The 24313-nt window shown below is 50.9% G+C and overlaps 1 protein-coding gene across 7 annotated transcripts in view; it reads left to right on the forward strand.

The window, feature by feature from the left end:
• The window catches only part of TMEM266 (transmembrane protein 266), a 130821-nt gene that overhangs the window by 101415 nt on the left and 5093 nt on the right, over positions 1-24313 (forward strand). For all 7 annotated transcript variants that reach the window (XM_047794668.1, XM_047794670.1, XM_047794669.1 and 4 more), the window contains one exon: positions 13246-13435. In XM_047794668.1, coding sequence (XP_047650624.1) covers positions 13246-13435 — 190 coding nt within the window. The remainder of the gene's footprint in view (positions 1-13245; positions 13436-24313) is intronic.

The raw sequence follows: 24313 nt of genomic DNA on the forward strand, positions 1-24313 counted from the left end.
AGTCTGGAATGTCCCCATAGAACGCACACGCAGCGTCTTCAAAATCATCCCCTTGGAATGTCTGTCAGGGAACCAGATCTTTTTTATCTACTTTGGGAACACCATAGCCTTTGACTTCAACACAAATGCTTATGAATGATAAGAGGGGACATCAGGGGACATAGCCCTCAGAGGCACATTGTCCACAGTATCCTGGAGCAGGGCCATCGACATGGGGCATCAGGCTGGGAAGACAAGTGCTCCAGCCCCTAAGCAGTTGGCACAGTTTTATTCTCGCCTGTGCGTCTGGTCAGCCAGCACTGTCCAGTGCCCGTGCTGGGCCCTGGGGACTTCACCATGGACAGGACTTGGTCACTGTCCTCACGAGGCTCTGGGTGCCCCAGGGAGTTTGGCAGGCCCATAGGTAGCCAACATCTATGGATGCTTGCTTCATCAGGGACATGTGGAGGGAGGGGGTCTTTGTGTGCTGGGGGTGGTGGGATGCACGGGTTTCCAGAGGCACTGACATTGAGCCATGACCCCTTCGAAAAGGGTGCCAGGTGAGGTATGGGAGTGGGCTTTATGCTGGGGGAGTGTTCAGGGTGTGAGCAGAGGGAGGGAATGGGGGGATTTCTTGGGAAAGGCCCACATGGCTGACCAGGGAGTTTGGGCTTCATCCCGATGGGAGAGAGGAAGCCTGTAGGGTTAGAAGCAGGAGTGGGGGGATCTGGTCAGCTTTGAGTTTTTGGTGGGTGTTTCTGGCCGCTGTTGGAGGACAGATGGAGGGGCAGGCATGGAGATGGGGAGCCTGGTAGAGGCTGTAGAACCACCGAGGGGAGAGGGCCTGGGCTTGGGGCAGAGGAAAGTGGAGGGGGTGAGGGAGCACAGCTCGGGTGTCATCCAGGACCCGGTGGAGCATGGTCAGGCAGCACTCAGTCTGCTGTCTGATAGGAAATTGAAGGCTCTGCTCTGCTGCATTTGGCCACAGACACAGCGCCGCCTCTACCCTTGGTAATGCCAGGCCTCCTGGCCACAGGGAGAGAGCTGGCCTGCCTCTCGTTACCTTCCCTGTGCTGTGTGGATGAGGCAACACCCTGATGGCAGCCCAGCTCCCATGTTTTCCATCCTGCCCCCGTCCTGAGCCCCCAGGGACCCCCCCCCCCACCCTGTTCCTGCCGTCCTGGTTCACGTGCCCCGCCTAAACGTGGCCTCCTTCCCGGGGGTCTGGGCCGGAGGGAGACTCCCTTGGACTCTGCACAGGAAAGAGCCAATAAATAAAGACAGATTCCCTCTAGGTAGCGACATCTGGAAAAGAGATGAACAGAAACAAACCATTTTAATTTAAAAAACACCTGAAGCCTGTCATCTTAGTTAAGACAGCAAAAAGGCCCAGACGGGCTGGAATCCCAGCGGGCTGCCAGGACGGCGGGAGGGGCTGCTCGGAGCAGCATCTGGGCTCGGCTGAGAAACCAGGGAGGCTGTTCTCTGCCAGCTCTGCTGGGCCCGCTTCCTGGGGTGAAGCAAATAGACACCCCATTTTCAGCTGGATTGTGAGATCAGGCTTGGGGCTTGACTGGGCAACTAATATCCTTAAAGAAATGTGAGTGCTGGTTTATGGGATATCAGGAGGTGGCCAGACCCTTTGAGAGGATGATGCCTGGCATGGTTGAGACCAGATCTGTATCTTAATGGGTCTGAGGGCCAGGCCTGAGTGCAAGGCCAGCTTGGCTATTTGTGGGTTTGGGCACTGAGGTGACTTCTGTGGGCCTCAGTTTTCCTAATCTGAAAAATGGGAATAGCAGTAAAATCCTTGAAGGACAGTTGTGAAATTGCTTAGCCTGAAGCCTGGCATGTGATAAATGGGGGCTCTGTGGGAATTAACCCCTACTTCCCCACCTGCACCCATTTTATAGGTAGGAAAACTGAGAAGTAGGGACTTGATCAAGAGCACACAGCTCAGTGAGGGCTTTTAGGGCCAGGGTTAGATCCAGGTGTCCTAGCTGTGAAGGCTGTTCTTCTCCAGCCCACCTTGCTTAGGGTCATGTCCTATGACATTTTTCTACCCATGTCACTTCTCAGGGCCTGATGAAAAATTGATCAGATGACACGTCAAGGGTGTCTTTAAACCACAGCCTGAGGACAGCTCTTCTCCCTGCCAGCACAGACCCAGCCCCACTCAGTGGCCTCAGCAGCCTTTCCAAAGTCTCTGGCTGCTCCCCTGCCAAACCTCCGCCAAACCCCCTTCCAGGTCATTGTCTTCATCTTTGTCATGATCTCTCTCACGCTCTCTCTCGCTCTCCCCCTGCTGGAGTTCTCAGGGTTTAACGAAGCCATTTCCAAACTGAATTCATATATGCTACCTAAAGAAATTGACATTTACCAAAGTTCCAGTGAAATACGTAGAATCTCACTTTAAACGAGTCACTTTGCATTCCCCTTACTCTCCTGGCATGTATTTGCATAACTATTTGCCAGGGCTTACCCATCTTAGTTCTTTTTGTTTGTTTGTTTGTTTTTATCTTAGCTCTTTTTTGAAATAAACTTTATTTTTTGGAACAGTTTTACATTTACAGGAAAACTGTGACAATAGTACAGAGTTCCCCTATACCTTATACCCCATTTTCCCCATTATTCACATCTTTCCTTAGTATCCTGCGTTTGTCACAATTAATGAACCACTGTTGATATATTTTCAAGGTCCACACATTGTTCAGATTTCCTTAGTTTTTAATCTAATGTTCTTGATCTGTTCCAGGATCCTATCTAGGACACCACGTTGTATTTAGCCATCTTGTCTCCTGGGGCTCCTCTTGGCTATAAAAGTTCTTCAGACTTTCTTGTTGTTGTAGTAGTTGTTGTTTTTTAGGGCCTCCCCTGCAGCACATGGAGGTTCCCAGGCTAGGGGTTAAATCAGAGCTGTAACTGCTGGCCTATGCCACAGCCACAACAACGTGGGACCTGAGCTGTGTCTGCAACCTACACCACAGCTCATGGCAATGCCGGACCCTTAACCCACTGAGGGAGGCCAGGGATCAAACCTGCGTCCTCATGGATGCTAGTCAGATTCATTTCCAATGAGCCATGACGGGAACGCCAGACTTTCTTGGTTTTGATGGGCTTGGCAGGTTGGAGGGGCACTAGTCAGGTGTTTTATAGGCTGTCCCTCTATTGGGATTTGTCTGATGTTTTTCTCATGATTAAATGGGGGTTCTGGGTTTGGGGAGGGAGCCTGCAGAGGTCCAGAGCCATCCTCGTCCCATCATATCAACGCACAGACTGTCATCATGAGGTCACTGGTGATGATGACCTTGATCCCCTGGCAGAGGTTGTGTTTGTCAGGTCTCCACTGTAAAGTGACTCTTTTTTAAAAAAAAAAAAATTGGAGTTCCCGTCATGGCGCAGTGCTTAACGAATCCGACTAGGAACCATGAGGTTGCGGGTTCGGTCCCTGCCCTTGCTCAGTGGGTTAACGATCCGGCGTTGCCGTGAGCTGTGGTGTAGGTTGCAGACGCGGCTCGGATCCCACATTGCTGTGGCTCTGGCGTAGGCCGGTGGCTACAGCTCCAATTGGACCCCTAGCCTGGGAACCTCCATATGCCGAGGGAGCGGCCCAAGAAATAGCAAAAAGACGACAAAAAAAAAAAATTCATCTTAGCTTTTTTAGAAAGCTTAAATTGCTTCTTATTGTGACCCTGTGAAGACTCTTGGGTGACATGGTCTTCCAGCTTCTTCCATGAATAATATCTTACACATTTTCTCTTCTGCACCACATGGCTGCTCATTTCTTACCACGGGCCACACCCCAGGTGCCCCAGAACCACCTCATGTTATAGAGAAAAGGCCCCTGGATTTGGCAGATGGGGGGATGTGAGGCCAGTTAGGAGATTAGGATGGAATGGGGGTCTCTTATGGCTCATTCTAGTCCCACCAACCCAGCCCTCTGACCACACTGACCCTCTGGTCTCACAGGGAGACAGGATTCAGTGCTTCCCTCATTCCTATATCTCTCCTGACTCCTGGGCTCCCCTCAGCCTCAGCAGATGCCTCCAGAAAGAAGAGACTAGAGGGGCCAGGAGAGGGGCGGGAGGACGGAGGACACTCTGTTGGTCAGTCTAACCTTTCCCAAGCCCGGACTGGCCTGCAGCCTTCTTCCCAATGGCTCATTTCTACAATGGAAACAAGTAGCCTCAGGTCCCTGCATCCAGCAGTCCTTCTGCTGGAAAGTCATTCCCATTCACTTTGATTTTGCTCTCTGTGGATTTTGCTCTCTGTCCAGCCAGATTTTTCTTAGGCATTCATCTCGCTGGTACACAGATGGATTCCAGAGGTGGCATGCTAGTTACTGTCATTCAGAGAGATGGTGTGAACTTTGGTCTCTCTCTGCGCATTGGCTGCTTCAGAAATCAAAGCTGTTTTAGATGCTGTGGTTAAATCAATGTGATGATATATTCTTCTGACGTGTCTTACAAAACCACTTCTAAGGTTTTAGTACATCCCGGCCCAGGACCTTGCTGTCATTCCAGAGCCTATCTTGAAGTCCCCATTGTACCTGCTCTTGGCTCTATAAGCCGTGCAACACCTTTTGGCCCCAAATAATAGGATCCAACTCGGCCCACTGTCTAAGTTTGTTTCTTTTCCCTGCTGGGTGCTGTGGGCTCAGTTAAGTCCTCCTTCCTCAGCACTCTTCACAAAGGACCACCAGCAAAAGACCTAGGCAGCGGGCACTCAGTCTAGGGTGACTTGAGACCCAGCCTGCAAGGAGGTGGGCGGAACTCTAGGAGAGACAAGCATCAGTCTCTGAAAGAAGAGTCCGGGTGGGGGCAGCTGGGAGGGCGGGTGGCATCCTCTTACCCAGGGAGTCAGTACGTGGATTCTGACCTCAGCTCCACCAATAACCCACTTACTCTCTGGGCCTCAGGATCCTCAGTGAAAAAATGGACGAAACAAGGCTGACATCATGAGGATGCTGTGAAAATCAGATTAATTCAAGTAATGCATATAGGAAGTCTGACCCACTGGAGTCTCTTGGTAAATTTTATTTTTATTTTTTTTTATTTTGCATTTGCTTTTTGTTTGTTTGTTTGTTTAGGAGCACACCTGCTGCATATGGAGGTTCCCAGGCTAGGGGTCAAACTGGAGCTGCAGCTGCCAGCCTACGCCCTACCCCACAGCCACAGCAACGCCAGATCCTTAACCCACTGAGCAAGGCCAGGGATCAAACCCACTTTCTCATGGATATTAGTCAGGTTCATTACCGCTGAGCCCTGAGGGGAACTCCTCAGTAAATTTTAAAAGAGAGATGGAGAGAGAGAGAGGGAGGGAGAGGTTGGGGAGGGGAGAGGAAAAAAAAAGAAAGAAAAAGAAAGAAAGAAAAAAGAAAAGGAAAGAAAAGAAAGGGAGAGAATAAAAGTAATACTAAATCATTTATATAATGTTGCCCATTACAAATGCACTGCCACATGTTTTAGCTCATTTTGGCTCTGATGGTCAAAGTTGGCCGGCTCAGTATGATTAATCCTTTTATAGATGGAAAGACTGAGGCTGAGAGAGGCTGTTGCTTGCCCAGTGTCCCACCATTTGTCATGGAAGGAAGGGCTTGGGATGGAACTCAGGGGTTCAGTGTCCATTTTCATACACCAAAAATTAGGGAATCTGTACAAGTCACTGTTAGAATGAGTGACACAAGAATCTCGGTGGCCTAACACAAGTGTGTGTGTCACTCATCCCATGGCCCAGTGCAGCTGCACTTGTGGAAGGGGTAAAGGGACACTGTTCCAGCAGTTCACTCTGGCCTCCAGGCTCTTCTCATTTTGTGGCTCCTTCTTATTCAGAGTGCTTGCTGCTTTCTCCCTTTGGCCAGGGTTTATGAAAGGGAGGGTAGAGAATTGTGCACAGGAGATTTTTACTGGCCGGGCCTGAAAGTGGTGGCATTGCTTCTACCTCCATTTCATAGGCAAACTCAGTTATGCAGTCACACCTAAGGCACCAGATGCCAACAAAAGTAGTGTCTGTGCCCAAGAAGAAAGCAGTCACCTGCATAGCCATCTAGTAGGCTGGCGATGTTTCCTACATCCACGTCCCCTTCCCAATAGCAAGAATCCTCCCTGGCCTATGTGCTGAAGAAACAGGATGATAATCTGGGCCCTAAGCCACAGGCATTCCTGGTGGGGCCCGGTAGAGGGCGGGTGGTGTCCACTCACTGCCTTCAAGGGCCAAAGGGCCCCTTCCGTATGTCAGGAGCAGCAGGAAAAGGGTTCTAGCCTGGCTCAGGGGCTGGTATTTGATGCCTGCTCTTTTCGGAGAGCCCCATCTGTTCTTGCAGAGGCTACCACCTCCCAGCTCAGCACAATAGTCTTTGTTACCTGGATCATTCAAGACCTCCACTGTGGGACATGAAGTGTGTGTGTGTGTGTGTGTGTGTGTGTGTGTGTGTATTTTTTTAAACTTGGGAAGTGATTTGTAAAACAGCCGATAGCTTTAATGACAAGCCTATTTAGCTGATAAAATTAGCCATCAGAGGAATAACTTATGTTATCCTTTTGCCATAATTTAAATTTATGGCCAACTACCCATCATCTTCACAGTGGATGGAAAGGGGCCAAGGTCAAATTCAGCTTCACCCTGCTCCTAAATCATTAGTTTGCAACTGTCTCCTGAGTTTTATTGTTACCAACAATGGCGAAACTAATGGAAATAAACATTGGATGCCATCCCAATAGCAGATGGGTTTGAAGGCAGGGCAGTGTGTGCAGACAGCACTAATAGGATGGAAGAAAATTATTGCTCTTGCATTAGATAGCATCGAGCTTCTGGCCAAAGTGTGCATTGATCAGGCCAAGGCCATGTCAGTTGTACTCCACAAACCAGACCATTAAAGGCAGAGATGCACTGGGTGTGCCCGCCTGGACGCCCCGGGGGTCTGGCCCCGCCTGGGCAGGCATTAAAAGCCCAGCCCAATGGAAGGGGCCTGACTCACTCCAGTAATGCACGCTGAGGGCTTCCCTGTGGATCCTGGCTGATCTGGTCAGGTTATCTGATTAGAAATACTTAGCTAATGAGGTGCATTAAGAAGCTCTGTGCCACACTTTCATTCTTCCCAAGTCACAGGGTGGTCTTTTTCTCCCACTGGACCTGTTTGCCAGTGGGAAATTTGCTTCATTTTGTCGTCAAAGCCACCATGCTCGTTCTCTCCCAGGTTCCCAGGCCCAGGGGAGCCCTGGAGAGCCTCAGGGCTATGGGTGTTTGTCCTTGTCTGTGGATAGCAGTTTGACTCCAGGGTGTTGAGGTGTGGGGGTTTTGTATTTATCCTCCTTGGAGTTCTCTGAGGTTCTTGAATTTGTGGGTTGGTGTGTTTCATGAGATTTGCAACAATTTTGCCATCGTTTCTTGCTTGCTTGCTTCTGTTCCATCCCACTGTTCTTTTCCTTCTGCAGCTCAAACAGCATATGTGAGACCTTCTGATCATGCCTCACTTCTTTGTTATACCCTCTTCCATTCCCTCATTCTCTGTTGTTTCTTCCTCTGGTGGGTTTTTTTTTTTTTTTAACATTTTTCTACAGACCTAGCCTCAAGTTCAACATCCCTGTCTTCTGCTGTGTCCAGTCTGCTGTTAAACCCATCCAACAGAATGCTCAATTTTAGATATTGTATGTTAAGGTTCTAAGTTTTATTTGTCTCCTTTTGTCAGTTCTGTTTCTCCATCGAAATGCTACATCCATTTTGTCCATTGTTTCCTCTAGTTTCTCTAACATATGAATCAGTTATGTTGAAGCCTTTGTCTGCTAATTCAAATATTTGTATAGGTCAGCTTTTATGCAGATTCTAAGCAGCTTCTTAACTGCTTTATGATTTGATAATCAATCCCTTCTTCCTGCTTGTTTGCATGAATAGTGAGTGATTCTTGGTGTGTGCTACACATTGGTGATGATTCATTTTAGACGTTCTGGATTATATTATCTTATTCTCTAAAGAGTTGGCTCTCTGGCAGTGGGGCATTTCTGTAGGAGCAGGGATGGCCCTGAGCACAGCACCAAGAATTACCTGCCCCCTGCACTGTGTCCCCTCCCAGTTAGAGTCCCAGAGTTAGCACAGAGCTTGTTACATAGACCAGAACCCAGCTGGTCTGTTCGCTTATTGAATACACAGTGAAACTGAGGCCCAAAGAGGAAGAGGGACTTAGCAGAGGCAGAGTGAGGGAGGGGTGATGGGCCAACAGCTCAGGCTCCTACCTCCAGCCCTGGCTTTTTCCCCACGTGGGGACCTCCTGCTTGTTCCTGGCCGCTGTTACCATCCAGCTTGCCTGTATTCCATTCGAGCTGAGTCACTTCCATCTCTCCCATAAGGCTTCAAGTTCCCTGACACAAGGTCTGAAGGGCTGGAAGCCAGATGCATGGGCTCTGGGTCCAACTTTGCTTATGATGGATCATGTGGTCCTAGCCTTTGCCCCACCCTGTCCCCTAGCACAAAAGGCTCCTTCCCGTCTTGGGGCCTCAGTTCACCCACCTAACTAATGAGGCCCTGCTATCCCAGGACCCCTTGACAGCCCTTCATCCACTAGGGAAGCACATGTGGCCATGTTCAGTACAAGGGAATCAGGAGCCAGGCTCTGAGAGTCCCAGCTAGATCAGCCTGTCAACTCCCTGGCTGTCACAGCCAGTGACCAGAGCTAAGAGCCATTTAGCCCATCTGTGGTAGCTCTATAAGGACTCAGTCATTCCTCCTCAGGGCAAGGGCTCACAGCATCCAGCCACCCCACAGCCTCTGGGAATGAAGCTTGTAAAAATATGTCCCCAAGTGAGATTGCCTTCTCCTTCACCCCCATTCCAATCCATGCCCGAGCTAACACTTTTACCTCCTAAAGAGTTCTCATCTTCATCTCCACTGTCTCCAGGCAAAATCTGGTCATCTCTGGCCTGGACTGCTGCAGTAGCCTCCCAGCTGGTATTCCCATATCCGCCCTGGCTTATCCCCATCTCATCTCTTCTCCACTCTGCTGTCAGCACAGTCCTTTCAAAATGCTCATCTGAATCACCACACCATTCTTCTGTTCAAAAGATTTCAGGGATTTATTGTTGCTTGTTTCTCCTTTTTTCTTTTTGGGGCTGCTCCTGTGGCATATGGAAGTTAATGGGTTAGCGGTTGAATTGGAGCTGCAGCTGCCAACCAACACCACAGCTCACAGCAGTGCCGGGTCCTTAACCCACTGATCAAGGCCAGGGGTCCAGCCCACATCCTCATGGATACTAGTTGGGTTTGTAACCTGCTGAGCCACAATGGGAACTCCTCTTGTGGCTTTCTGAAGAAGGACCAAAGTCCATACAACATCTGACCATTGGCTACAGGGCTGCCTGGTGTGGCCCCTGCCGACCTCCCAGTCCTCTGTCTACCACACACACCAAGCCTCCTCTGCCGCCAGTGCCACCCAGAGCTAGCCCTTGGGACTCCCATGAGGGATTTGTTCCCTGCAGTGCAGTAGGCAGACCCTGTCACCGGGGCCACCCAGGACTCACTTCCAAGTTGCAAGAGGCATATCCATTCCAATACATGTAACAGAATTTTTGCATAGCCCTCCTGATGCTTTACCTGACTTCTTAGTGAATGGATGAATAAATGAATGAATGGGGGAACTGACACTACTTGGGGTTCATAATGCTAGCCTAAAACTTGTATCAGCTTACACGCCTATGTGTGCACATATGGGCTTGGGGCTGGGCAAGCCCTGGCCTCTGGCTGTCTGGCCTGAATTCCAGTGGGACACTCATGGGCAGCTCTGTATCAATTACAAATCATCAATAATGCATCTGTTCAGATGGCCTAGGAGCCCATTAGCTGGGCCTGCCGGCCCCGATGAGCGGCCTTGGAGAAAGTGGGCTGGGTATGCCCATGGGAAGTTCAGATCAGCCTGGGGAGGAGGGGCTCCCAGCCCCAGCAGAGCTAAGAAGGATTGCTTAATGGGTCCTGTGTGACATCTGAGACCTCGCTGTGAGAAGGACGGCTCCAGCCCTCTACCCCTGCATAGAAGGCCACCAGTCTTGCTCTCTCGCTTTCCAAGACCCATGGTCCCATTGGAGTACTGGGTTGTTGAGGTCCCGAGTCTGAACCCAGTCTGAGACCAGAGTTAGGGTCTACTGGGTGATCAGGATAGGGTCTCAGTATGTGACCAGGCTGGGGGATCAATGTATGAGCAGGGTCAGGGCTCAGTGTTGGAACTCAGGCTTTGTCTCAGCTTTGGGTTGGGGTTGGGGCTCAGTTTGTGGCTGGTGTTAGGACTCAATCTGAAACCAGAGAATTGAACAAGGCTGACTCTTTTCACTCATTCATGTGTATGGATTCATTTAACAATGTTTATTGTGGGCCTCCCGTGTACCAGCCAACGAGACAGACACAATCTCTGCTTGTACAGCGACTGTATTCTACGTCCTATGCTTGCATAGGTTAGTGTCAGTATCCCTGCTCTGACAGAGGAGTGAGGTGGCAGTGGGTGGCTGTGGGGGGTGATGGGTCCTGAGAGCCAGCTGTGCATACTTCTCGCCAGTTCTGCCTGACATCGTGTTGATAGCTTGAAACTGGCCAGGGTGGGAGATTTACACCACAGAGATTAGCATGCATGAAACATCAGGCCTCTTTAAAAATATGTATATATATACCATAGTGGGAAGAAAATCAATAGGCAGTCTTTGAAGAAAATGGTGCAGTGCCCACACATATTTATCTGATCTCCTCCCCCAAACTCCAATAAGATGATGGTAAAGAGAAAAACATAAACATGTAAGAATTAAGACACTCTCTTTAAGTCCTGTCCATCAGGACAAAGACGACAGAGATTTCAGTGGATTTGGAGGAAATGGAGGATGGATCTAGCAGAGTGGAGAATCTATAACAAAAGTGTCTCGAGAGGTGGATAGTGAGGAAAATGGGCTAATTTCCACCCCCCCCAACCCCTGAGAGTTTGGGAGGAAGGGGGTGAGTGTGAAGCTGACCACAGGGGAGGGGCCTTGGCTAAAAATCCCCTGTATGCATAATATTTAACCCTCCAGGTCCCCTTCCAAATCCTGCACAGCCAGGAGACCACGCTCGCTCACCCTGCAAGAGGCAAGAGATTCATCCTCTGGAGATACTGAACCTGAGGCTCTGCAGGTGGACACTGGGGGAGGCAGAGGTGGGGGAGAGGTGCAGGGCTGGAACTGAGGATTAGGTGAAGTCCTTTCATCTAACGTCTGGCCTGCTCCTCTGCCCCACTGCCCTGCTCTGCTCCCAGCACAGAGGCAGCCAGTGTGTCCTCACGCAGGAGGCTGATGAACTCTCTGGAAAACCAAGTGGTCCCTAGGCAAAGCCTGCAAACTGACATTGGGAGTTGCCCCCATGCCAGCTCACTGCCCACCACCCTATTGCTGGTGAATGCTTTTAGTGTGTTTCACTTTCATCATCATCAGAAGAATAAAACATTAACATAAATAAACAAAATATCAGAAGGTGCTAAATGCAAGGTAGAGAATTCAAATAGGGTGATGTGACAGAGAGCCTGGGTGGCTGCCTTAGGTGGGGGTCCAGGAAGGCCTCCAGGAGGTGGGGGGGGGTCAGCCATGTGATATGGGAGCAGAGGGCACAGCTGGGGAAGTGACACTGAGACCAACACACACTCAGTGTATTTAAGGAATGACGTGTCACGGGGGAGGCAAAGAAAGAATGACGTGAAGTGGGCCAGGTAAGCAGAATCAGAACGTGCACCTGCTTTGTAAACCAAGGGTAAAACGTTTGAGTTTCCTTCCAACTGAAGTCTGTGGACAAGGGGGTGACACGATCTGAGGTAGGTTTACAAGCATCCCTCTGACCCCTGTTGAGGGATGGACCATAGAGGGTTGTGGGGGCTGCAGTCATCCAGATGAGAGCCGGCAGCGGAGGTGGAGGGAGGTGGCAGGCCTGGGGTGGCACTTAGGGAGCTGGACTTGAGGGTAGATTGGATGGTAGGAAGGGTGAGGGAGAGGAGAGAAGCGAGGGAGATTACATTTTGGGGTTCAGCTAAAATGAGATGAAAACACCTGCGGAGCAGATGTGGGGATAGAATGCAGAGTCTTGTGTAGACTAGGTTGAGTTTGTGACACCTGTGACCTGGTTCTGTGTCAGGTAGGCAGTTGGAGGTATGATCTGACACGGGAAGGAGCCATGGCTGGAGATTGGGCATCATGAGCCAGGAGGTAATCTCCTAGGTAGGGAGCCCAGGCCCTGGGCTTCCCCAGGACCCCTCCTCACCCCTACCTGCTTCTGGCTCCTGGGGCTTTGGCTGGAGCTTGTGGAGTTGTGCAGAAGCGGTGCAGTGTGTGTTTGGAACACTAGGTGGCAGTAAATGTTCTCCTTCCTCCTGAGCCCTCAGCCGAGGCTCTTCAGAGTCAGACCCGAACTTTGCCTTGGCCTGGATCACCCAAGGAGGCCCCAGAGTGTGAATAGCCATCTCAGCCACAAACCCAAGAGGCATCTGGAAGCTTCTCTAAGAAATTTTCCCCAACAACTAAAAAATTAAACCAAAATAAAAATGTGTGCGGCTTCTTACAAAGCCTGTATGACGCACCCAAGTCCTGAAAGAGCTCTAGGGCGTGATAACTTCCATTTTACAGATAAGGAAACCACGGCCCCTGGCAGTAAGCCGCTGAGCTGGCTGGGAGCCATTCATCGGCTCTCAGAACACCTCCCAGAAGAGGGATGTGGGTGTTGCTGGAAGACAAAAGGACCAGACAGAGCCCAGTAAGCACAGGATGCCAGAACCGGCTTCCAGGGCTTGTTACGCTGGTCCTGGATGTTGTGGGCTTTCCGGTCTTCCGCTAACCATCAGTTAACACCTGGGCAAGGCGCTCATTTTGACACGCACCACCTGGGTCCCACGCACATTTAGGGAAGTAATTGGAGCGGGATTCAAATCCGGTTTCCCTGACTCCTCCTGCAGTGTTCTTCCGGCAACCCGCAGTTGTGTTTCCCCTCATGGCTTTGTCTTCACGGTGAGGCCAGACTACAAAGCATCAGAGATGAGACACAGGGACACGTTTTATTACTTGGAAAAGGCTCCATAAACGTCAGAGACACTTGTGATTGCTATCGTTGGGAGATTTGTGAGGAACGCCCCATCCCGCCTTCAGAGGCTCAAAGCCCATGCCTCTCTGCTCCCCCGGAGCAAAGCGCCCAGACGTCAGGCTGGCTCGGGCTGAGGCCCCCGAGGCCCCCTCGCCCCCCGCACCCCCCGCGTCGCGCACCCCACCGCCCCTCTCCTTCTTGCAGTTTGAGATCCGGCAGCTGCGGGCGCACCTGGCGCAGCAGGACCTGGACCTGGCGGCCGAGCGCGAGGCGGCGCTGCAGGCCCCTCACGTGCTCAGCCAGCCGCGCAGCCGCTACAAGGTGGTGGAGGCCGGCACGTGGGCCGAGGAGACGGCGGCCGAGAGCGTCGTGGAGGAGCTGCAGCCCCCGCGAGGTGAGCCCGCCGCGCCTCCCCCAGTCCCGCCGTGGGGGGCCGCCTCCCCACCGCCCGCCCCAGGGCTCTGCGCGCGGCTGCCTGGAGCTGGGGCGCGTCTCCTTGCAGGATTGTGCCCCTGTCCCGGCCCACGATTTTGGTGCTGGTGGTGGTGCTGCTGCTGCTGGTGGGGACCCTCAGATCAATGCCCCCAGGGCTACCTTTCTGAATCTAGGAGAAAGCGTTGAGGCGAGCTACCTTGACCCGACTTTGATGGGATCTTAGTGCTCATTTATGCCTGTGCGCCCCTGGCTGTTTTCCTCCCCAGTCCTCACCGCTACCGCCTGCGGGAGGTTTGGCCTTCCGCCTTTGTAGGTGAAGGAACGGAGACCCAGAAACGTTGGCCAAAGGTGCATCACTACTAAACAGCAGAGCTAGGCTTCTGGCTGGATGCCTAGGACTTTCCCACTGGGCTGCTCAGCCCACTAGGGCCCAGATAGCAAGTCCAGGCCTGGAGCAAGAACAACCCAGAACCTAAGCCTAGGAGATGGTAGTAAATTGAGGGGCAGGTGATGTTGGTAGAGACGGGAGTGCTGGCCATACCCCAGAGCAGAGTACTCTATAGATGGCCAGCTGTGTCACCTTGTACAGGGGAATTAACCTTTCTAGGTCTTGTTTTTGCTGGCTGTGAAATGGGAGCAGTGCTGAGGCTTCCTCCCAGGTTTGTTGTGAGGCTCCAGGAAGCGGGTTCTAGTGGGCTCTAGAGCTGCAAAGTAGCCCTGCAAATGCCAGGTGGTATTATTTTGTGATTGAGGGTGAAAATACCCTCACCTAGTGACACAGCTGTGTCAGGTTTGGGCCTTTGCGGGGTTTGCAGGTCAGCTCAAGGGGCCAGGCAGCCGGCTCAGGGGGGGATCTGCAGTGTTGTTAGACCTCATGGTGGGGGGGGGGGGTCCTCAGTGCCTCAAACACAGGTTCCCCTCCCCAGGCACCTTTTCTGCTCGTGTCTGAACCCTTCCTGCCCTAATTGAACCAGAACATCTTATCACTAAAATGATGGTTAGGTGGTTTCTTCACTTTACTGAGATCTTTTAAAAAATACTGACTTCCTGTAATAATTCAGAACATGTTTCTGAGCCCTCGTTTTTTACCTAAAAGTAAGGGAACTAAGATTCATCAAATTCCTCCAAGAGAAGCTTTTTTTTTAAATTGAAGTGTAGTTGATTTATAATGTTGCATTAATTTCTGCTGTACAGCAAAGTGATACAGTAACATAGGTACACATTCTTTTTTATATTCTGTTCCATTATAGTTTATCTCAGGATATTGAATATAGTTCCCTGTGCTATACAGTAGGGCCTTGTTGTTTATACATTCTATATGTAATATTTACATCTGATAACCCCAAACTCCCAATATTTCCCTCCTCCACCCACCTCCCCCTTGGCAACCACAAGTCTGTTCTCTGTGTCTCTGAGTCTGTTTCTGTTCTATAGATAGATTCACCTGTGCCATACTTTAGATTCCACATATAAGTAATGTCATATGTTATTTGTCTTTCTGACTTTACTTGGTATAAGAATCTCTAAGGGTTCGGAGTTCCGAATCCGACTAGGAACCATGAGGTTGCGGGTTCAATCCATGGCCTTGCTCAGTGGGTTAGGGATCTGGCGTTGCCGTGAGCTGTGGTGTAGGTTGCAGACGCGGCTTGGATCCCTCATTGCTATGGCTCTGGTGTAGGCCGGCAGCAACAGTTCTGATTAGACCCCCAGCCTGGGAACCTCCATATGCCGTGGGAGCAGCCCTGGAAATGGCAAAAAGACAAAAAAAAAAAAAAAGAATCTCAAAGGGTTCATCCATGTTGCCGCAAATGGCATTATTTCAGTTTTTTTATGGCTGAATGGTATTCCATTGTGTATATGTACCACATCTTCTTAATCCATTCATGTGTCGTTAGACATTTAGGTTGTTTTCATGTCTTGGCTATTGTGAATAGTGCTGCTATGAATGTAGGGGTGAATGTATCTTTTCAAATGAAAATTTTGTCCAAATATATGCCCAGGAGTGGGATTGCTGGATCATATGGCACCTCTGTTTTCAGTTTTTTGAGGAACCTCCATACTGTTCTCCTCCATGCACCAACTTACATTTCCACCGCAGTGTGGGAGGGTTCCCTTTTCTCCACACCCTCTCTAGCATTTATTATTTGTAGACTTTTTAATGATAGCCATTCTGACCGGTGTGAGGTAGTACCTCACTGTAGTTTTGATTTGCATTGAGAAGCTTTTTACAGTATGATTTCAATTCACATTCACACCTTTTTTTTTTTTTTTTCCCACATGGAGGAGGAAACTCAGATCCCAATAGGTCAAGAGAATTTCTTGGGGTCACGGCAGAAGAAATGGAGGTGCTGGGCTTGGAACCCAGGCTGTAGGATCCTAAACTCCAGCTTGGACTAGGGCCCATTTCACTTTGGTTGCTGTGTTCCCCTTGCTGGGGCAGCAACAGCCAGGCAGGGCTGGGCAGGCAAGAGGCCGGGGTCCCAGGCTCTGGCACTCCCAGCTCTACACTTGGGGCTTCAGTGATCCTCTCTGTGAAGTGGGCTCATACTTCCAGCTCTGTCTGCCTCACAGGAAGTAGAAGGAGCTGATAGAGCTGAGAAAGCCCTGTAATCTGTAAGGCACTATGAACAGGTTTGGGGAGATGGGGTGATTGCTACTGTGCTCTTTTGAGAGAACTTCCAATCTTAGAACTAGAGAACTTGGAGGCTAGAAAGGACTTATGAGTCCAGCCCTTTAGTGGATGTGCTAATCCCATGTCACCCCTGCCAGGAGGCCCTGCAGCCTTAGTTTACCTTCCTTGAGAATAGGTCCCCCAAACCTCCCAGGGAAGCCCCTGGCAACCCAGCCTCAAACCTCAGACTGAGCAGAGCTCTGCTTCTGGCACCCACCTCTCCCACCTGGACACAGCTTTTTTGTGTAGGTCTCGTGGGTGCCCTGCCGGTTGAGACATCCTTTCAGAGACTGGTCTCTGCATGTCTTCTTCTCCGGGGACCGTCACCTGCATTCCCACAGCCAGTCCTCAGGGGACAGGCCCTCTAAGTTCTTGCTGCGCTGCCCCACTCCAAGCATTCCAGCTTTGGTCCCTCTCAGAGTGACATCTAGAACTAAACGCAGTTCTCGGGGAGCTGCAACACCCAGGGCAGAGTGCCAAGGGGCCAGCCCTGATTTTTTGGTTCTGGTTCTGAGTCCCCAGAACCAAAGGTTGGAAGGCTCCCAAGCCTTGCGGTGCCCACTCGGCCTGAGCTCACAGCTGAACGAGGCCCCACGTTCCCGCAGCCTCCTTGGGCAGTTGGCTTTCTGTGCCCCGAGCAGATTTTGACATTCATCTGTGTTCAGCTGTAGCTTATGCGATTCCTGCCTTTACTGCAGGTTTCTTGGGCTTCATAGATCCTGACTCACAACCCAACACCAATTCCAGCTGGTTTTACGGTCTGCATATATCTTGAAACCTCCCCCTTCTCCATGTGCATCGTTCAGCCTTTCCTATCTCTGGACCTCACGCAGCCCCCTGACCCCCTCTTCACCCCATAGGTGCCCTCTTTAGGCCTGCACCCCCGCCACCCCAGTGATCCTTTATAAATCTTTCATGTCACTTCCTGACCTAACAGCTTGGCTGGTGTTTGCTGGGGCTGCCGAAACAAAGTACCACAGACTGGGTGGCTTAAACAACAGAAGTGTACTGTCTCCCGGTTCTGGAGGCTGGAAGTCTGAGATCAAGGTCTTGGCAGGGCTGGCTCCTTCTGAGGACTGTGAGGGAGCATCTGTCCCAGGCCTCTCCCCCAGTAAAGCTGCTGGTGGTTTACTGGTAATCCCTGGCAATCCTCAGCTTGTAGAAGGATCACCCTGATCTCCTCACACGGTGTTCTTCTGGGGTGTGTGTGTCTGTGCCCAAGTTCCCTTTTTATAAGATCCCAGTTGTATCGGCCTTGGGGCCCACCCTACCCCAGCATGACCTCATCTTAGCTGTGATCTCATCTGTAACAACCTCATTTCCAAATAAGATTACATTCTGAGGTACTAGGGGTTAGAATTTCAACATATGACTTGGACAGAGGCGGGGGTGGGGGGGTGGCACAATGGCTTAACTTGTAACAGGTGGCATATAAGACCCTCGATGCTCTTGTCCCTGGCTGCCCCCCCATCTCCTTCCACTTGGCACCCTGTCCTCACTTTTACTTAGCGGAGAGAAACAGCCTTTTGTTTTGGACGTGTTCTGTGTGGTCATATGTCTCTGGGCCTTTGCACATGCTGTTCACTGGTAGAACAGGCCTGCCTGCCAAACTGCATCCTCAAAACCTGTCTCAGAGTGAGCACCCAGTCTCCACACCCTTCCCTCAAGACTTTATATGAACTCCACTAGGCCCAGATTGTGCCAGGTTGCTCCCACACTTTATCCTCAGGGCCCACCACGCTGGCCCTCGGCAGGCTTGCCGTGCAGTTTGTTGCATGGAATGTGATCTGTGAGCCCATAACTGATGGGTGAACAAACTAAGGCTCATGGACATCCCTATTTCCCTGTGGGTCCTGCAACCTTGGGTCCTCTCTCGCAGCTCGGAGGGCATCTGGCAGTAGCCCAGTCCAGAAACCTCCCCTTGGCGTTCAGCTCTGCACGCTGGTGCTTATGGAATCCAGAATATAAGAACCTCCTTCCTGAAAGTTCTCCTGGAAGTCAGCAGCCATTTTGCCCACTTTGTCTTGCTTTCCAAGGATGGAGGAACAGGCTTACAATCTCCTGGTCCATCCCAGGACCTCCCTTCTGATGGAGCAGAGTGAGTTGGAGGAGCCACCTCCTTGCTCTGGCCGTGGTGGCTGCTCATAGCCCATCTCAAGGCTGCAGCTCGCCTGGCCCTTGGGCCCACTCGGTCCTATTCCCTCTTCAGCTGAGCCCACCTTTAACCATCTAAGCTCAGGTGAGCACCTCCAGTATGGTCCCCACAGGTGGGTAACTTCCAAGAGGAGGTGGAGGGAGGCAGAATAAGACGGGAGGAAGTTTGGGGTTAGTAGATGCAAACTATTGCATTTGGAGTGGAGACCCTGCTATATAGCCCAGGGAACTATATCTAGTCACTTTTGATGGAATGTGATGGAGAATCATGTGAGAAAAAGAATGTGTATATATATATATGTTATACACACACACACTCATATATACATATATATATACACACACACACATATATATATAGATGTATGACTGGGTCACTTTGCTGTACAGCAGAAATTGACAGAACATTGTAAACCAACTATAATAGAAAAAATAAAAATCTTTAAAAAACTAAAAAAATTTAAAAAAAGAAGGGAGAAAGTGATTGGCTGCATGTCCCAGCCTGTGTCACAGGGTCTGTGCCAACCCTCCTGGAAACTCAGGGTGTGTGAACAAGGCACTCGGGCCTCCCATAGAGATGGCAGACATGCACCTCCGGGGAGCAGTTGCAAATGCCCTTCTCATCCAGCCCTGGAATCCCACCCCTACTCTCCTTTCTCTCCTCTGTGACGCCCCTACCTCCCCCCTCTCTGGATGCACACCTGCATTGTGCCTGTCCCAGCCCACTCAGCAGAGCACAGGGCATTCCCCATCGGCCACTTGCTGGCCAACCCCCAGAGCCCCCGGTAGCAAAGCCAGCGCCTCCGAGGCAGAGGGCAGAAGCCTTAGGGTAGCAAGTGGCGCGTGTGATTCACAGCCTCAGTTGGGCCAGGGAGACAGGGCCGCCCCAGCGGATCTCTTTCTGACCAGCTGTGTCCAGGGAGGGATTTGCATGACATTAGAAATTATGGCTGGACAAGCGAGGGGCGCTCACGACTACTCTGGAGATGGAGAAAGGGCAGTGTTTGTGGCTCCCCATGACCTTCAGCCCAGTGAGGGCTCTGAGGCTCACCATGTCACCACAGTACACTCACAATCCGGGGATTAACCTGCAGACATCAGCAATAAGTCTCAGGAGCTTCAGGAGAGGGCGGCCCACGAGGGCGGGAGTGCCAGCCTTGGCCCAGGCAGGAGAAGCGGCTCCTGCAGTCTCAACAGTTGCCAGCGGGTCACAGTCAGACGAACGCCAACCAGCTTCTGTTTAAACTTGTTCCAGCACAAATCATTTTTAAAACCCAAGCTGCAAAGTTCCAGGCTTTGGGGCCTGCCAAGTTCACCGTGCCCCTGTGTAGTCATTAATACTTCCCTCCCAAATTTATTAGTCTTGAAGCTCACGCGTAACTTATGAGTTACGGCCCCTGGTGGGAGTACCGTGGCTTTCACCATATATCACAGTGAAGCTCGGCATCCCCTACATGCCACACCAGCTTTCAGAGAAGCGCCCCCAGAGCTGCACCCGGCCAGTGGGCTGGGCCTTCACTCTGCCAAGCGTAGCTGGCACCAGTGTTTCACCTTGAGACTGGAGAGGCCTGGGTGCTAATGCAGGCGGGACAGGGTTTCTGCCACTGCTGTCCTCCTGACGGGTGTGCTGGATGGGGGGTGCTGAAGACCCAGGGAGCCCCAAAGCGGTAGAACTAGACCTGGGACTCACACAAAGTAGCGAGGCAGCCGGCAAGGTGGACGGGGTGGTGATGCTGAGGAAAGGTCATGGGTATGAGACTCAGGACTGGGTTCGCATCTCAGATTGGCCTTGAACAAGCTACTTAACCTCTCTGAGCAGGACTGGCCTCATGATGGAGTGACCCATGCAGGCTCCCAGGGCCTCATGCTTGGTTCAATATTCTGCTGTCACTCTCCTGAAATTCTTAATGCTTTTTTTCTTTCATTGCTGTAATTGACATATATATTATATATGTAATTATATATATTTATACATATAAAATTATATACATATATGTATATGTACACACATACACATATATTATTGAGTTTCAGGTTACCAGGTAATAATTTAATATTTGTATATACTGCAAAATCACAGTATGTCTAGTTAACATCCATCAGTATTCATAGTTAATTTTATTTCTTGTGATGAGAACTTTAGGCTTTACTCTTTTAGCAACTTTCAAGTATACAATACGGTATTAATTATAGTTGCCATGCTGTACATCATGTCCCCATGACTTATTTATTTTATAACTGGGAAAGTTTATACCTTTTGACCCATTTCACATACACACACACACACAGTCTCCCCAACCTCTGCCTCTGGGAGCCACAAAACTATGAGCTCAGGGGCTTTTGTTTTGTTGGTCTGCATCTTGTTTTTATTATTTATTTATTTAGTCTTTTTAGGGCCGCACCTGCAGCATGTGAAGGTTCCCAGGCTAGGGGTCTCGAATTGGAGCTGTAGCCGCTGGCCTACACCCCAGCCACAGCAATGCAGGTTCCAAGCTGCGTCTGTGACCTACACCACAGCTCACGGCAACGCCGGATCCTTAACCCACTGAGCAAGGCCAGGGATCAAACCCACATCCTCATGGATGCTAGTCAGATTTGTTTCCACTGTGCCATGATGGGAACTCCTGGGTTTTGTTTTTAGATTCCACGTAAAAATGAGATCAGATGGTATTTGTCTTTGTCTGACCTTTTCAGTTAGCATGATGCCCTCTAGGTCTGTCTATGTTGTTGCAAATGGCAAGATTTCATTCTTTTTTATGGCTGAGTAATATTCCATTGTATCTACATGAGTGTATGTATGTATCACATCTTCTTTATCCATTCATCCATCCATTGATGGACAATTGTTTCCATGTCTTGGCTATTGTAAATAATGCTGCTCTGTACATTGGGGTGCATGTATCTTTGCAAATTAGTGTTTTTGTTTTCCTCAGATATATACCCAGGAGTAGAATTGCTGGATCCTATGGTATCTCTATTTTTAGTGCTCTGGGGACATTCCATACTATTTGCCATGGGAGCTGCACCAATACCATCCCCACCAACAGTGCCCAATAGTTCCCTTTTCTCTACGTTCTCGCCAACACTTGTTATCTCTTGTGCTTTTGAAAATAGCCATCCTAACAAGTGTGAGGTGATATCTCATTGTGGGCGATTTGTATTTCCCTGATGCTTAGTGAAGCTGAGCACCTCTTCATGTACCTTTGGCCTGTTATCTTCTTTAGAAAGTGTCTATTCAGATCCTCTGCCCATTTTTTAATTGGATGGTTTTGTTTTTGCTACTTGATGTATTTTGGATATTAACCCTTTACAGATATGATTTGCAAATATTTTCTCCCATTCCGTAAGTTGCTTTTCATTTTGTGGATGCTCTCCTCTGCTCTGTTTAATGTGGTCCTGCTTATTTATTTTTGCTTTTGTTGCTTTTGGTGTCAAATCCAAAAAGTCATTGCCAAGACCAGTGTTCAAGGAGCTTACTGCCTGTGTTTTCTTCTAGGAGTTGTATGGTTTCAGGTCCTACATTCAAGTCTAATCCATTTTGAGTTAAATTTTGTGTGTGGTGTAAGATAGGGGTCCAGGTGCCCCAGGACCATGTATTGAAGAGACTGTCCCTTCCCGATGGTATGTTCTTGGTTCCTTTGTTGTAAATTAAATGACCACATATGGGTGGGTTTATTTCTGGGCCTAATGCTTGTTGAACAAGGGGTCCCACAAATTATGCAGCTGGTCCCCTGTCTGAACCCTGATTTTTTTCCAAAATGAGAAGAGGAGCAGAAGCCCATCTTCCCTGAGGACTGAACCTGCAGTCACAGGCCCCGCACTCAGCCTAGTACACAGCAGGTGCTCGGGGAACAGCAGTGTCCTCCCTCAGTGAGGGCCACCAAGCCCTGGAGCCACAAGCTAGAGTTTGGGAGTGGGAGCCCCAAGCAGGAATCAGGGCTTCCCTCTAGGCCCATATCTGCACAGGACGTGCGGGCACCCCCCACCCCACAGCCTGGCCAGTTCTGCCACCTCTGGGAGGCCCAGCTGACTCACTGTCCTTTCTCTCCACCTCTGCCTCGTTGGGCAGGTTGGGGCTCTGCCCAAAGAGCAAAACCCACATAATGAGCGTTGCCACCATAGCACTCGACCGGCTTTCGGAGGATTAGTCAGATGGCTTTGCAGAGTGCTCACACCCCAGGATGAAAGGCGCCAGGCAGCTGCCACAGAAATGACCTGAGACTTTGGGGCTGGCAGGGAGCATCATAGGCCACGGGTTCAGGCAGGTCAAGGTCAGCCTCAGGCTAGACTTGACCTTCATTAGCTCAGTGAGTCTACGTCAGCATGTAGATATTTATTTCCATTTTATAGGTGAGGAATCTGAGGTTCAGAGTGCCTGAGGATTTGCCTAAGACCACACAGCAAATGTTTGCAAAGCTGGGTTTGGTACCCTCCCTTCTTTTCTACCCACCCCTGCAGCATCAGCCAGCTCAGTCCCCCTGTGGGACAGTTCCTACAAGACCCTGGGGCTCCTGGTGCCAAATCAAAACAAACGTGGGAAGTGCCCCTGTTGAGGCTGATTGATGGCCTCTTCCTGGCCACAAACATCTGTGCTCGCCTCTCCTCCCTCCCCGCAGGCTCCCAGGCACCCAGGAAGCACTAGTCTCTGGCAGGAAGCACCAGGGCCGGGGAGCAAGGCCATGTGCTGCACGGTGCAAAGAGCATCTCAGAGGGTGAGAGGCGTGGTTCTGGGAGGTCTCGCAGGCCCCTGTCCCAGTCACAGTCACCGTCCAGTCACCCTGTTTATTGGCTGCTGGCACATGCCAGGCCCTGAGTAAAATGTGGCTCTGCCCACCCTCTACTGCTCCTGGGTCCCTGTGTGGATACGACAGGACTGACCTCCCCTCCTCTGCCCAGGTGGGGACTTGTGGAGAGGGGGCCTGCCTGAAGCAGAGGGCGGGGCGGGGGTGTCAGCTCTGCTAGAGAAGCCCGGGCAGGCCTCCCTCTCAGACTTGTCTTAACGCTCGCTCTGAGGCCCCATGTGGGTACCGTTTTGGAGCAGGGGGAGCATGTGCACATGAGAGGCCTGCCCCAGCCGCCTGGAGACCCAGGCTCTGTGTCAGGCGTGTCCATGGAGTGAGCAACCCCATTCATTAATCCCATAGATGTGCAAGAGTCCACAGGGGAAAGCATGAGGTCAGACCTAAGGCTGGACCATAGGCCATGGCAGAGGGCATCTGGGGTCCTTCAACGGGTCACAGTTTGGCAGGATCAGAGAAGTTGGAAAGGACAGAGAAGCAGCCTGGAGGAGTGACCAGGGCCCCAGCCTGGGGAGGCAGGGGAACCATTCACCAAGACAGCGGGAAGGAGAAGCTGAGTTCTCTTTTGGCCATGTTGAGTCAGAGGTGGCTGGAGGTCATCCAGAAGACGCAGTCCAGTTGGCCAGACCAGTCAGAACCTCAGAAGCAATGTCTGGGCTAAAGGGCACCTGGCTCGATTATTTTTATCGGCGACTTGGATGAAAATGTGAACATCCTCAAAGGAGTAGTCAACATGGAGGCAGGAGAGGGAGAGAGAGACCTTCGTAGACTGACTCAGGATTCAGAGTGCTTGCAGCAGGCAGCACCTCTGGGCTGAAACCACCACGCTGATGCCACGATGACGGACGTGAAGTCCTGCGTGGGGTTACATAGCCATCGCGTGGCGAGGGTCTGGCTGGGGCCCCCGCTCCTGCAGAGGAGATCTGGGCATCTGCCTTGGCTACAAGCTCATGCATCAGCACAGCAGGGCAGCTGCTAAACCCACTTGGGGGCTATTAGGCTCTTGGGAAGGACCGGTCTGTACATCCCAGCCGTGCAGGACAGCAGCGAGGATGAAAGGAGATGGGTCTGTGAGGCGCCGAACCCGAGGTCTGCATCTGAAGGGCACAGTAAGCGCTAGCTCCCTCCTCCTCCTCCCATTCTGGTCATATCTGGAGCCCATGGTAAAGCCTTCAGAGCAGAGAGGCTGGAAAACTGGGGAAGGGTGAAAAAT

This window comes from Phacochoerus africanus, chromosome 9, assembly GCF_016906955.1.
Source record: "Phacochoerus africanus isolate WHEZ1 chromosome 9, ROS_Pafr_v1, whole genome shotgun sequence".
In the NCBI taxonomy this organism is placed as follows: domain Eukaryota; kingdom Metazoa; phylum Chordata; class Mammalia; order Artiodactyla; family Suidae; genus Phacochoerus; species Phacochoerus africanus.